General features: G+C 47.3%; 1 protein-coding gene across 3 annotated transcripts in view; it reads right to left on the bottom strand.

The window, feature by feature from the left end:
• Positions 1–1,584: 1,584 nt before the first annotated feature.
• LOC8037504 (cytosolic 10-formyltetrahydrofolate dehydrogenase) overlaps positions 1,585–14,603 on the bottom strand; it is a 241,410-nt gene continuing 228,391 nt past the window's right edge. For all 3 annotated transcript variants that reach the window (XM_042286777.1, XM_042286779.1, XM_042286778.1), the window contains one exon: positions 1,585–1,880. In XM_042286777.1, coding sequence (XP_042142711.1) covers positions 1,625–1,880 — 256 coding nt within the window. In that variant the 3' untranslated portion in view covers positions 1,585–1,624. The remainder of the gene's footprint in view (positions 1,881–14,603) is intronic.

Raw genomic sequence — 14,603 nt, 5'->3', positions numbered from 1 at the left:
AGTCTGAGCTGAGACATCAGGGAGTTTTAGGATATCGTATTCAAAGGCCCGCTACCGGTACGGGCGCGCGCTACAAAGCATGAATCGAAATGGCAGCGCGAGCTCCCTCTATAGATAGCGTGGCCTGAAAACGCAATCTACTAAAACTCTATTGTTCTAGCGAGCCAGCCCAGAGGACGGCAAGAGGTATTGAGGGCGTGCTGAAGGCCGGGCGTTAGAAAGAGTCTTCACACCGTTCTCACCTTGACACCGACTACATGGGCAGAAACTGACGGAGAAGATGAGAGCAAGTGGGGGCGTTACACCACCGAGCTCTGATTAGAATGATGAAGTGGACAGCCAGAAAGCTAGCTGCCTTTGACTCTATACTCACTGTTCGAAAGCGAACGCCAAGCGCCGGCGTTCAAATGCGTTCGAAGAGTGAGTAACGAAAAAAGCCGCTAGCTTTGCGGCTATCTAGTAATCATTCCAACTATAGAGTACGGTGATGCGACGCCCCCGTTTGCTCTCATCTTCTCCTCTCCATTGGTTTCAACCTGTATGGACGTTTTCTGTTTCCTGTAGTTCTCAGTCCCGTGGGTTCCATTTCTGGTATGCGGAGCGAAAACATAATAAAACATTTCCACCTGGAATACGCGATAAAATATAGGTGAGGCAAAACAAGAATGTGTTTCCATCACGAATTTTTCGTAAGCACCTTCGAGCGGCGCGTGGAAAGATCAAAACGATGTTTACATAGCAGAAGTGGCGGCATTCGAGATGGCTACGCCGTTCAGGAAAAGGTGAAAAGGTGTGATTGTGCGCACGACCATCCTATCGAAAGAACACGCACGCCGTATGTCTATACTCCGCGATAACTTTTCTTGGCAATGCAGTGGAAGGTACAGGCCCGCCTCCCCTCTCCCATTTTGAGTGTACGCAGGCTCTCCTCCTCTCCCCAGAAATGGGGGAGGAGGAGAGCCTTCGTACACTCAAAATGGGAGAGGGGACGCGGGCCTGTACCTTCCAGTGCATTGCCAAGAAAAGTTGTCGCGGAGTATAGACCTCAGGAAGACCGTAGCGGGTTCGAAGAAGGCGTATTTCAGTTTGCGCTGAAGCACCCAGAATACAAAACCTGGAAGAACCACACAGAAGACGAGGACTTCCCTCTCCCCCCTCCAAATATCATCACTAGCGGATCCATGCAGCGCCGCCTATACGTTGCGTCAATATCGTCGCCAGCGCGTGTGGCAGCGCTTCGCAACGAGACGCGTCTGCCGGTTTCCGGCGTCTATCGTCGAGCTCCGGCGTTTGCGCCACTTGTCGGGGATCCACTAATGATGACGTCATGCGTAGGCCTTATCTTCTATACTCCGTTTAACGCTTTCGAGCCATCCCAGCCTTTCCAGCTCTGTGAAAGCTGCGCGTGATACTCTCTCCGCGCATCACTGTGCCCACTCTTTGATGTCACGTACAACTCAGGTGGCCTTGGCCCCGATGGCTCGTAGCATCCGCTGCGGTAGACACGACAACGGCGCCATGACCAGGATAGCTAACTACGCAAGCAGCAAACTGCCGTCGCTGTGACACACGTTACGCGGTAGCGTAAATTCACTCGGATTTTATTGAGAAGTGGCGGGGCCGCTCAGTACTCGACGGTGACGCACTTGACATGGAGGTACTCCTTGAGCGCCTCCTCGCCCAGGTCCTTGCCGAAGCCCGACTGCTTGCATCCCCCGAAGGGCGCCGCCACGTCCGTCTTGTTGTAGCAGTTGACAAAGCACGTGCCCGCCTGGAGGCCCTCGCTCACGCGCAGCGCCTTGGACAGGTCTCGGGTGAAGACGCCCGACGCCAGGCCGTACTCGGTGCCGTTGGCGCGTCGCAGCACGCCGTCCACGTCCCTGCAAAGGGCCATCGGGGAAAAGTCACAACAAATCTCTTACCGAAATTGCTACGAAGATCGTCATTGGAATGCGGTATCATTATCTGTCGTCATGCACTGCGTAAACATTTCTTAGCAAGTGCCGTAAAACTAGTGAAGATATTTTTCTCCCACGTTCATAAAGTCGTTTTATCGTATTTAAAACCGCTTTACGTAACTTTTGATTCAGCTGTCTACAGTCTGCGGATGGGCCAAGCGCGACCAACCAATGATTTTCCTTGTAGAATCACTGTAGTTCAAATGTTTCTCCCTTACTATAGACGTTCCTCGCTTCCTTTCGCTCTCTGTTGCATGGGTTCCGTATTTATTATGCAGGGCGAAAAAAAAAAAATCAACCTGGAATATGCGAAAAAAAAAAAAATAGGTGAGGCGAAAAAAAAAATGTTAATCACGCATTTTTCGCGAAAATCTTCCAGCGACGGGGAGAGATCAAAACCATTTTTAACGTATACCAAAAGTTACGACATTCAAGATGACTGCGCCCTCGCGGAAAAGATCCATTTTGTCTTTTAGCGACTTGGTAACCTTTGTTTCAATGGACCTTTCTGGAAGCGCGAGGGTCACCAGTGAGTGCTTCGGGCCATTATAGAAACTGCGAGAGTGGCGTGGCCTTTGGACAAGCCAACTGGAGCCTGGTGGAGCTTTTGCATGCTAGGTGGCGCACGCTACCACCCGAACTCCGGCAGCATTCTTAATCCTCAAGCATCCAGGCGAGATAGCGGTTTTCAAACATTGTTAAACAAAACTGCGTTTTTTATATTGGCGAAGAAAATTAATTTATCAACTAGCCCTACGTATTGCCGTAGCAAAAAAAAAAAAAAAAATACGTTGGGTGCGTGAGTGATATCTCGCTCATTTGGTGCGTGGCCGACGCGCGATGGCCCATTAAAAAAAATAAGGGTGGCCCATCCAAACAATGGACCGTCCAAAAAAAAAAAAAAGGTAGTGGACAGACGTGCTGCGTGCCAGGGTGCGACCAAAACACCCTTAAAGATCATTACCGGTCATAGCATCTGTGGTTCTCGCAGGCGGTATGGCGGTAGCAGCAGACGACGGAGCAGCGACGCTCACTGTTCCCATAATGCCTCACGTGCGCCGCTTTAAGGCGCGCGCTACTTTCCAGAAAGGTCCATTGATCAAGCACTGTTCATTCCTCTGCATACTTTCGATATAAACATCATACGCATAAAACTTTCTAAGAACCTTGGTAACTGCATTTGTCGTTCAGGAGCTAATATATTGTATCACATACGTTGGACCCATTACTCACCGTACGCATACTTAAGAGTCAGTATGTGCACGTTACATAAAAAAAGAAGCGATTACAATTACAATTACTCTTCGTTATTCAATTGGATTACTTAATTAATTGACAGGTTAATGGTACGTTGATGGTGGCGATCAAGGAAAAAAGCTGTATGTCACAACTTGACAAGTCCTTGACCGCCTACAAGGCATAGTAGCAGCAGCTCGGCGGATAAAAAGAAAAATTCCCAAATCTTGATTACCACAATTTAACAATGCGCGTTTCAGGCATAATATATTTTATCATCGGCTATAATAGAGAAGTGACCTATTTGGAGACAGAAGTTATGAGACCTCACAAGTTTTGTTCATACTCAGATTCGCCTGTGTCACAGAATTAGTCGAATTTCTCTAAGGGACAACATACTGAATTTCAATCCTTTATCTTCAAGTAAGTTAAGTATTTTTGGGATAGTATGTTTAAGCATTTGTGTCCCATCGTTGGTTCTTGCAATGACCACCTCCCAACATTCCGCACGTCGGGTAGAATACGCGTGAATATTTTTTTAGAGAACTGCCCAAGGTTTATTAAAAAGTTTGTACGCCTAATTTGTTCTATTTCTAGACTAGGAACAAGTCTATAGCTAAATAGAGGATGTATATTGATACCGCGAAACTCGAGAAATAAACTAGCTATGTGGAAGTCAAACGAAACGTCTTCTTTACATAGCCCTTAACGCTTTTCTTGCAACAAGTGTATTTTTTTCTCTATTTTCCGACGTTGATGTACCCCAGACTAAATGACAATGATGTATGTGGAAGTAAAACATTTTCACCTTTGCTGGAGACATATGCAGGTGGTGGTTTATCACACCTACTAGTTGTAACAGCTTAGAAATATGAAAGTTGACATGAATACTCCATGACATGGAGTATTCATGTCATGGAGCTGGAAAGAGTTTACTAGGCTCTATTTTGGGTGAGTTCAAAACGATATATCTTGTAATTGCGACTAGCAATTATGTTTTGGGCGCGAGCGAACGATGATAAAGACGTAGCGCTCCCCGCATGCGTTTCTCGGTAAAGATTGGGGTTGGAGGCAAGTTGGTTTACAATACTTAGAAATACTTTAACAAATCTCGCACTCCTTCGTTCTTTTGACGTTCACGTGGAGAATTGGTGCTTAAAGGGGAACTCTGGTGATTTTTTGATAGCCTCCGATTTGGCTGGAAATTGGCAGACCGTATCAATACCCCTTTCGCAACTGATAGCCAAAGTATTTTATAAAACTAAAACATTTCCGCCAAGTTACTGAACTTTTGAGTTACTTCGGCCGCGAAGGTTCCAGGATGTGACTCTCCTGGTAACAATGACAAATCTCTACTTTTTCCTACCCGCGTACGTCACCGGCGGGCAGGCCGACGAGCCACCCGGGCAGCCGCGAAGTGGTCTTCCGGGCGCCAGCGAACAAAAGTTTTTTCGCAACTTCAAGGTTAAAAATTTCTTTGAATGGGTAGCAATCTGTGCTCCGCGGTAGGTTGTAGGAATAGTGCATGCCGGGAAAAAGCTTCTTTTTTAGGCTTGTTTTTGTGAGAGAAAACAAATGCTTTCCTTGGAGACCAGCAATGGAGACCAGCCACGTCAAGGTGCTTTTGCGCGAGCTGTGTGCCGAGAGAACTAGTGTCACGGGAAACATTTTCACTTTTGCTCGGAATACTTTTTTTGCCGCGTGCTGCGAGTGGAGTATACTTCAGCAGCTGGAACAGCTTTAAGAGCAGCAAACGCAAACTCAAGCCGGCTGTGACCACTACGACATTCGTCCAACAACGAGCGCTAATAATATCGAGAAAAAATAATAGTGCACGTTTTAGCGCTATACTAGACCTTGTTGTTCGCAACTGCTTCAGGGATTTTTTCATTTTTTTTTTTCATAAACATTATGTTTGTATCGGACATCGAATCGATCTCTGGCCACTGTCGGAGTTCCACTCACGCGGCCGATTTGCTGAAGACCAGAAGAGAAACGTCTAAACAAAGTTAAAGTCTCAGTTTAGACATTACTTTCGACAGCGCTGTTCGTGTCTGGTATTACAGAGGCTCATGCAGCAGGTGTTGAAATCCATTAATATACGAAAGAGTTAATGCTGTGTTTGTCAAGCGGTTGGCGAGCAATATTGTCTCGCAGAAAGGGTGGTGAAAACGTCTTTATTATCTATTGTGGAGAAATGTTATATAGGGCTGAAAATGTTTTTAAAACCATGAAAATGATTAATGTCTTTGAGGAGAGGCATGCAAATTTACAGCTGATGGAGGTTGCGCAAAAACCAAAATTTAAGTGAAAAAAATTAAATAGATTTTCCTTTTTCCCGCGTGCCCTTGTCGATGACATGTTTGAGCGCGTTGCAATCTTCTGCGACAGAAAGAAAAAAAACAAAATATTGTTACAAATTTTTTTAGTATTTTTTGTTAACTTTTTTTTTATTTAAAAATTTGATGCTCCGTTTCTGTACTTTACGCACTATTGTATCTTCGAGCAGTTATTCTTTATTTGAAGATGAACAGTGTATTTGTGTATATCATACGTCTTTCACTGACACCTTGATGTTCGGTGGTTGCGGAGTTGTATTAATTGTCATTTTAGCACAATCTTTATGAACCAGTAACCAACCATCTGGCCTACACGAATGCGGTTCTTTCCATTCCATACATTTCATTCTTTGCGAGAGTCAGTCTAGACGTGTTAGTTCAGAGCCCAGCACGCGCATGTTCGCCGCGCATTCTACAAGCAAAGCCGAGCATTCAAAATGCATGTGAAATATAACAATGCTATCCTGAGAATTACAGTAAGATCTTCCTTGGAGCACGCCTCGAACCTTCGGTGTTTACCTTCACGCAGTGAACTTTCAGGCTTTTCAAGCTCTCTATGTGCTTTTAGGGAGAAAAAGTGTTCGATAAACCACAGGAATGTTTTCCCTGTGGCATGCGTGGCGGTGATTACAAACCCATCAGTAAACAGCGATCGCAGACGGTCGGATCCGTCGGTCGGTCACGTAGTGTCACCTCTTGTAGCGCCCTCTAGGGGAAGGCGGAGTAAGCACGCAGGAGAAGGGGAACATGCTTTTGCGGTGCTCCTGTGCATTCCAAAGGGAAAAAGCGCGTTCATTTTGTTTCTTTGCCAAAAATAACATGAGCCACACTTGTTATATCGGTCGCACCGAGTAGCATACACCTTTATTTTCATTGTGGACGTGTAATTGCATTAGCTACTATATTTGTCTTCACCAGTGAACCATGTAAAAATTCGCTATATTTAAAACCCAGACCTCTGTTTCATGGCAAGTGTGTGAAAACGAGCGACGATTCTAAGCAAAATAACAATCTAAAGGAAATAGTGGTGTCAAGGTTCGCTATCATTCCAGTGGCGCTTATATGTTGCTGACATTCCAGTCTTTTCACTGCAGGAAAATACCCCCCTCGGGCATCTTTACGAGGGGATAGAAACATTCAAAACGTAAAGAATAAAATATGGTGGCTATGAAAAGTGTTCCTTTTTATTTTTTTCCATCCTCGGCAGCTTCTATGGGGACCTGTTGTATGGCTTTTTTCCAATTCTAAAGATTTTGATGTTTCGAAAGCACAACAAGCATCTTCGCAGATATGCAGGAGTAGAAAGAATAAAGCGGTACTTTTTTTATTGCAAATCGAACTATAGTACTTGTTAAACATTTGACTAAAAACTAAGAGACTGGGACGAGACGGGACGGACAAACACAAAGTCTCAAACACAGCCGTGTTTGAGACTGTGTTTGTCCGTCCCTTCTCGTCCAAGTCTCGGCATTTTTAGTAAAATGTTTAAACACCACCAGCTCGTTTGCGCCCTAACCATTCTTGCCGCCTCTCTTGGTTTTCCTGATGTCCTTCATTTGTTTGGCACGTATATCCTTCATGCTGAAAAGCGGCGACGCCGTGTTCACGCTACCTGTGTCCGACAATGCACAATAATGCATGTATGAATCTCTTTAGCACTGTGTTTAATACTAAACATTTTGAACAAAAAATACTGTGAACTACCAATGTTTTTATTTAGGTGATAGAGAAATCTTCCAAGCTATTTCCTGCAGTATAGCTATTCGTAATATTTGCCCTTATAATCAAGCAGAGAGCAAGATGTGCATGCTTTACTTCTTAGAAATATATTACCGGAAGTCAATTTTCGATAATGTCTGCTTTCATTTTTAAGAGCACACTAGCGCCAGTTGAACCTCTAGCGTACATTATAATAACCCTATTCTCTATTAGCGCACTGCTGCGCCAGCCAGGCACTCAAGGCATTTCTAGAATATATTGATTTAGTGGTTTTCCATGAGACTCAGCAAGTTTATTTTATTAAAATCACGTGACTATTTTCACCAATTAAAACGGTCATTAACAAATTTGATTTAATTATTGAACTTATCGTTACAATTTTCCCCATATCCTTGTCCCCTTGGCCATATAGCGCACCTGCACACACCGCATTAGTGCAGCTTTCACGGCTTTTTTTTTTTTTTGCACAAATTTGTTAAGTTTGAAGGGACGCTGACAGGGTAATTATGCTCCCCAAGGTTTTTATCTGAACATGACCTATAACTGTTCATCGACCCAGAACACGATTTGTGACTCAAAATTCGTTTTCTTTACGCACGAAAAGAGCCGGTCGAGAATTGTTCAATTTCAGTCGCGCTCACGCTCTTTTTTTTTTTTTTGGTCACGTGGCGTTTAAAGTAAGTATACCAAATATATTGAAAGCTGTGGGTCATCTAAGGCACATATTCAATATTAAAAATGGAAAAGAATATGAACCCAATTTGTGTGGCCTCCAAAATACTGAAAATACGTTGATGGAAGAAAAAATGTTGCAGAAATCACATGAAGCACATGTACACACGTCATTCTCAATATGGCGATGTACCGAGGGCTGGAGGGCGCGATGGCGGCGCAGGACGGACCAACATTGCGACGGCCACCGGTTCGGAAATGTCGTTTGTGTTTCCGGCCAATCGATCTTCAAGTGCAGAGCATCGAGCGGAAGGGATAAAAGTGCGAAACAGTCGCACGGCAAATGGGGCACCAACTAGGTCGTCTGCTTTGCACGCGGGAGGCGGAGAGAAAAAAAAAAAACAAAAAAAAACGAGGTTGGGGTTGAACATGGTGACTTCCGGCCATGAGCTTCCGTGCTCGTGTTTCGGTTTTAATCTCAAGTAGTTAAAGTTTTTTTTTGTTTTTTTTTTGCCTTATTAAAATTACATAGGACTCTGCAGCAAAATATGGATTAGGTAGCCTCCTGACACCCCATTAAATCGCCTGAAAAGAAACACCCATTTTTGGGGGATGTAGCGTCCCTTTAAAAAGAAACTCCCTGTACGTCTAAGTAACACAGCTACCATGAACAAGACATGTCTCATGTTGTCATTGTGACTGGTTGAAGTTCTTGTATATATCTCAGCATAAGTACATTGTTCACTGCAAGTCGATGACACCTAAATTCAGTGACTTATCAATGCCCAAATCAGTAATAAATCACAGGTCCTGCGCTTTCAAAAGCGGTTAAAAGTCAGTGTCATGGATGGATATACTGATGCTAGAAAGCTTTAGCGGACCGTACTCTGCGGACTGCGGGTCTAGGGGGAGTGTGCTAGAATCATGCTGAGTTCAAGGTGACAGCACGAGCTCCCGACGGAAACCCAGACTCTGGCAATGAGGCAGTCACCTAGAGTAGAATCTACTATACTTTGTTTCACCTTATGATGTACCGCAGGAAAGGCTATAAGCGCGAGCTCCTTGCTCTGGGGCACATCTCGGCGGCACAAGCTCTCGTGACTTAAGAGCAGCTGCCAACGCTATGAGCTCGCGCTCCTGGCCTTCGCTGCGGTACAACATAATGTGAAACGAAGTATAAAGGTCAACATGGAAAAAACAAACAAATAATGAATTGGAGAAACCATTGTAAAATATCCGAATAGCTTCACTTCAGTGTACACAACAGATATAACACGTTCTTTGAGCTTTAGGGCGGGAAATCTGAAGCACACCGACAAATATGTTTTCCTAAAAGAAGTAATAAAGATTGAAATATCAACTTAAAGAGAAATTATACAACTATCGTTTCAGAGCTTGTTGCTTCGCTTCTCGCTGTCAGCTACGCTACAATGCGACCCTGATGCATATTTTCTTGAGGAGAGTTAACTAAATATTTGTCTGACGAAAATCGCTAAACGGAAGGCAGGATATAACAACACACATCGTGTTTACACGTAAAGTCTAAGTGCAGCTACTAAATCACTGACCCACTGCTTTGGAAATCGGTCAAAGTCTTTTCCCAGCTGTATGCGTCTATCTCTGTTGCTCTTTCGTTGTTTGCGGTCCTGCGGTTTTTGTGATTGCGTTTAAAAGGGGCTCGGAAACGAAATTCTGGAGCTCATTTCTCTGCATCAACATGACGTAGGTAGGAGCAGAACCTCAGAAACATCGATATTTCGTTGGCAAACGCAGTAAGACAAATTTTAAACTGAATTAAACGATAACCAGAAGCCAGCTGGTTGTTGGTTATGAAGCTTTAATGGAATGTAGTGACGGCATTGGTCTCCGACGACAGCCCCACAATATAGGAAGTACACTCACTAGTACAGATTACCTAAGCTAGAACGTAATACCGAATGTTTGGTGAAGAAAGCAAAAGCACAACCGGCCCCCTTGGATTCATTCCGCCAGCCAATCACTTCCACTCATTCTTTGACATCACTGATGTCATGGGCTGATGAACTATCTTTTTCAAAATGGCGCGCGCTGCTTTCAATGTCGTTCTCGCCGAGGGACGCCGTCCCATTGAAGTGACTTTCGTTTACGTAGCAGAGCTGTGCCAGTATCCGCATTTGTGCGCGGTAGTTTCTGTGCGAAGATGTGAGAATTGAGCGTTCGTCTTGCCGCCCAACTTAGTCGCCGTCGACGTGCAAAAAGACACCCCCCCCCTCCCTCCCCCCCCCCCCCCCCCCCCCTCCCTCCCCCCCCCCCCCCCCCCCCCCCCCCCCCCCCCTAGCCTCGACGATCGCGTAAGGCTCGTTGGACAAGACCGACGAAAGCGGTTCCGACCGCTTCTCTTTTCGTTTAGTGTTCGCCATTGAGACAAGTCGCATTAAAAAAATTGTAAAGATGCGAGCGTTTTTTTTTTTTTTTTTTTTCATGGTACCTCTTGTGTGACGATGTGAGAATTGCACAGTCGTGTTCCCTTTGCTCTGTGCCTTCGCTTGGAAAAATCGCGTCCTGTCGAATCTTCCTCTACACCGATGCCTTCCCTTCGGTCGTATAGTGTTCGCCCTTATGACAAGGAATGTCGCAGAATCACCATGGCGTACGCATTTCTTCGCGGTGATGTGACAACGCTGCGGTCATGCCACTATCTATGCGATACGCAGCGTCAAATACTGGAGTAATGCCACCGCCACGCTGCCTCTCCGGACTCGGCCCGCTTCCCTGCTCGCTTGAATAAATGAAGGGTGCCAACTGGTATGGCGTTTTCAAAGCGATATTTATTTATCCGTGAAACTGGCGCCCTCACCGATTCTGGTCGTTGTGATCAGCCGGTGGTAAATCAGGCAAGCTGCAATTGTCTCGTCGTACCAATGTGACACGTGATGCTGCCGTAACCTTAGACGACATGAGGTAGGAAATCCACCAGCATCTCGTCTCGTGCGAGATAACAGAGGTACGTTAGGAGCTTCGTGACGATGTTGATCTTTCAAAGAGCAACGAGTTCGCGCCTGAAACCGACGTTGCCGATGTCGACACATCGGCAAGTCGCGGAGGAGACGATGCACTATACGTGTTTTCACATCGCGCACGACTCCGCCGGCTCTGCAATCTCCCGGTGATATATGTTACAGCCCCTGGATACTCTGACTAAGCGAGGTAGCGTTGATGCCACCGAGTGTCGACGCTCATAACTGTGGTACGCGTGGCCATAGGGAGGCCGATGACGTCGCGGGCAAGTCGCGGACGCGAGGGATATCCCGAGACGCAACGCGCTCCTCGATGGCTGATTTTGAGGCGCTCGGCAGAGTCGAATATTTGAACGAAAAATGCAGCAATTTGTTTGAAATACAAGCGTGTTATTGTAATTAGCAGATAAAGTTGATCATGTTTAACTTCTGGACGTGAGGGGTTATTTCAAGTTTCGATCCAGTACCCCTTCAAACTACACCGGTTCGTTTGCAAACTTGCAATAATTGTTTACAACTGCTATTACTCACCCAAATGGTAGTCAAGGTTGTAAAGTATATACAGTTGTAATGTTCCATGATATAAAGCCGAAGAGAAAAATTAGAAAAAGAAACAGTCGCCGTCTATATGTTTCTTTACCATCTCCTTTCTATATTGTTTCTTTATATCTCCCGCTGATCTTCGTCTTCATTGGTCTCCTTACAGTTCTCCCCTGTGAGAGTCATTTTTCCTGGGTTGATAAAGTATAAAATTTCTAATCGTAGCAAACTCAAGTTGTTTATCACTGTTGTAATGCCTAATGGTCTGCAAAACGCCTTGTTGAACGGCAGTCTTGACAACGCGAAAAGGGACAAGTAATTTGGAGTTCCTCCCGGGGAGGCCTTCACGAACAAGGACCAAGTAGTTTAGCTGAGATTGTGCATCATGCTGCTGTGGCGAAAGTCAAATTATTTACTAATGTTAGTTCGATACTTGAGGACCTGGTTCGTTGTTTCCACGCTGTGGTGACCAGTTTCGGAGACGTTTGACTATGGGCACGGCAGCTTTACCAGCATGAACACGTCCGAACCATGCATCCTTTTTGTGCAGATCCTGCAGGGCCTTCTGCATGCCCGGCCAGTTCATCGAAGCAACGATAGTACCACGTTAAAACCAAGTGCACAGTCACTGTTTCCCACTGACGCCCATGTGCCGACGCCGCTGCCGGTAATATCAGCGTATCTCGGCAGTCTGCACGGCCAGGCTGCGACACCGTCGTATTGGTTGACACCTGGGACATCAACGGCGCCACCTAACAGCTACCCTATAAAAGCGGATGATTCCCGGGACGGCGGCAATGGGCACGGCAGCGTTACCAGCATGGACACGTCCGAACCATGCATCCTTTTTGTGCAGATCCTGCTGGGCCTTCTGCATGCCCGGCCAGTTCATCGAAGCAACGATAGTACCACGTTAAAACCAAGTGCACAGTCACTGTTTCCCACTGACGCCCATGTGCCGACGCCGCTGCCGGTAATATCAGCGTATCTCGGCAGTCTGCACGGCCAGGCTGCGACACCGTCGTATTGGTTGACACCTGGGACATCAACGGCGCCACCTAACAGCTACCCTATAAAAGCGGATGATTCCCGGGACGGCGGCAATGGGCACGGCAGCGTTACCAGCATGAACACGTCCGAACCATGCATCCTTTTTGTGCAGATCCTGCTGGGCCTTCTGCATGCCCGGCCAGTTCATCGAAGCAACGATAGTACCACGTTAAAACCAAGTGCACAGTCACTGTTTCCCACTGACGCCCATGTGCCGACGCCGCTGCCGGTAATATCAGCGTATCTCGGCAGTCTGCACGGCCAGGCTGCGACACCGTCGTATTGGTTGACACCTGGGACATCAACGGCGCCACCTAACAGCTACCCTATAAAAGCGGATGATTCCCGGGACGGCGGCAATGGGCACGGCAGCGTTACCAGCATGAACACGTCCGAACCATGCATCCTTTTTGTGCAGATCCTGCTGGGCCTTCTGCATGCCCGGCCAGTTCATCGAAGCAACGATAGTACCACGTTAAAACCAAGTGCACAGTCACTGTTTCCCACTGACGCCCATGTGCCGACGCCGCTGCCGGTAATATCAGCGTATCTCGGCAGTCTGCACGGCCAGGCTGCGACACCGTCGTATTGGTTGACACCTGGGACATCAACGGCGCCACCTAACAGCTACCCTATAAAAGCGGATGATTCCCGGGACGGCGGCAATGGGCACGGCAGCGTTACCAGCATGAACACGTCCGAACCATGCATCCTTTTTGTGCAGATCCTGCTGGGCCTTCTGCATGCCCGGCCAGTTCATCGAAGCAACGATAGTACCACGTTAAAACCAAGTGCACAGTCACTGTTTCCCACTGACGCCCATGTGCCGACGCCGCTGCCGGTAATATCAGCGTATCTCGGCAGTCTGCACGGCCAGGCTGCGACACCGTCGTATTGGTTGACACCTGGGACATCAACGGCGCCACCTAACAGCTACCCTATAAAAGCGGATGATTCCCGGGACGGCGGCAATGGGCACGGCAGCGTTACCAGCATGAACACGTCCGAACCATGCATCCTTTTTGTGCAGATCCTGCTGGGCCTTCTGCATGCCCGGCCAGTTCATCGAAGCAACGATAGTACCACGTTAAAACCAAGTGCACAGTCACTGTTTCCCACTGACGCCCATGTGCCGACGCCGCTGCCGGTAATATCAGCGTATCTCGGCAGTCTGCACGGCCAGGCTGCGACACCGTCGTATTGGTTGACACCTGGGACATCAACGGCGCCACCTAACAGCTACCCTATAAAAGCGGATGATTCCCGGGACGGCGGCAATGGGCACGGCAGCGTTACCAGCATGAACACGTCCGAACCATGCATCCTTTTTGTGCAGATCCTGCAGGGCCTTCTGCATGCCCGGCCAGTTCATCGAAGCAACGATAGTACCACGTTAAAACCAAGTGCACAGTCACTGTTTCCCACTGACGCCCATGTGCCGACGCCGCTGCCGGTAATATCAGCGTATCTCGGCAGTCTGCACGGCCAGGCTGCGACACCGTCGTATTGGTTGACACCTGGGACATCAACGGCGCCACCTAACAGCTACCCTATAAAAGCGGATGATTCCCGGGACGGCGGCAATGGGCACGGCAGCGTTACCAGCATGAACACGTCCGAACCATGCATCCTTTTTGTGCAGATCCTGCTGGGCCTTCTGCATGCCCGGCCAGTTCATCGAAGCAACGATAGTACCACGTTAAAACCAAGTGCACAGTCACTGTTTCCCACTGACGCCCATGTGCCGACGCCGCTGCCGGTAATATCAGCGTATCTCGGCAGTCTGCACGGCCAGGCTGCGACACCGTCGTATTGGTTGACACCTGGGACATCAACGGCGCCACCTAACAGCTACCCTATAAAAGCGGATGATTCCCGGGACGGCGGCAATGGGCACGGCAGCGTTACCAGCATGAACACCTCCGAACCATGCATCCTTTTTGTGCAGATCCTGCTGGGCCTTCTGCATGCCCGGCCAGTTCATCGAAGCAACGATAGTACCACGTTAAAACCAAGTGCACAGTCACTGTTTCCCACTGACGCCCATGTGCCGACGCCGCTGCCGGTAATATCAGCGTATCTCGGCAGTCTGC

Source organism: Ixodes scapularis, unplaced genomic scaffold (assembly GCF_016920785.2).
Source record: "Ixodes scapularis isolate PalLabHiFi unplaced genomic scaffold, ASM1692078v2 PGA_scaffold8__174_contigs__length_109621045, whole genome shotgun sequence".
Classification (NCBI taxonomy): domain Eukaryota; kingdom Metazoa; phylum Arthropoda; class Arachnida; order Ixodida; family Ixodidae; genus Ixodes; species Ixodes scapularis.
The sequence above is the reverse complement of the archived record's forward strand: the minus strand, read 5'-3'. Positions and strand labels throughout refer to the sequence as shown.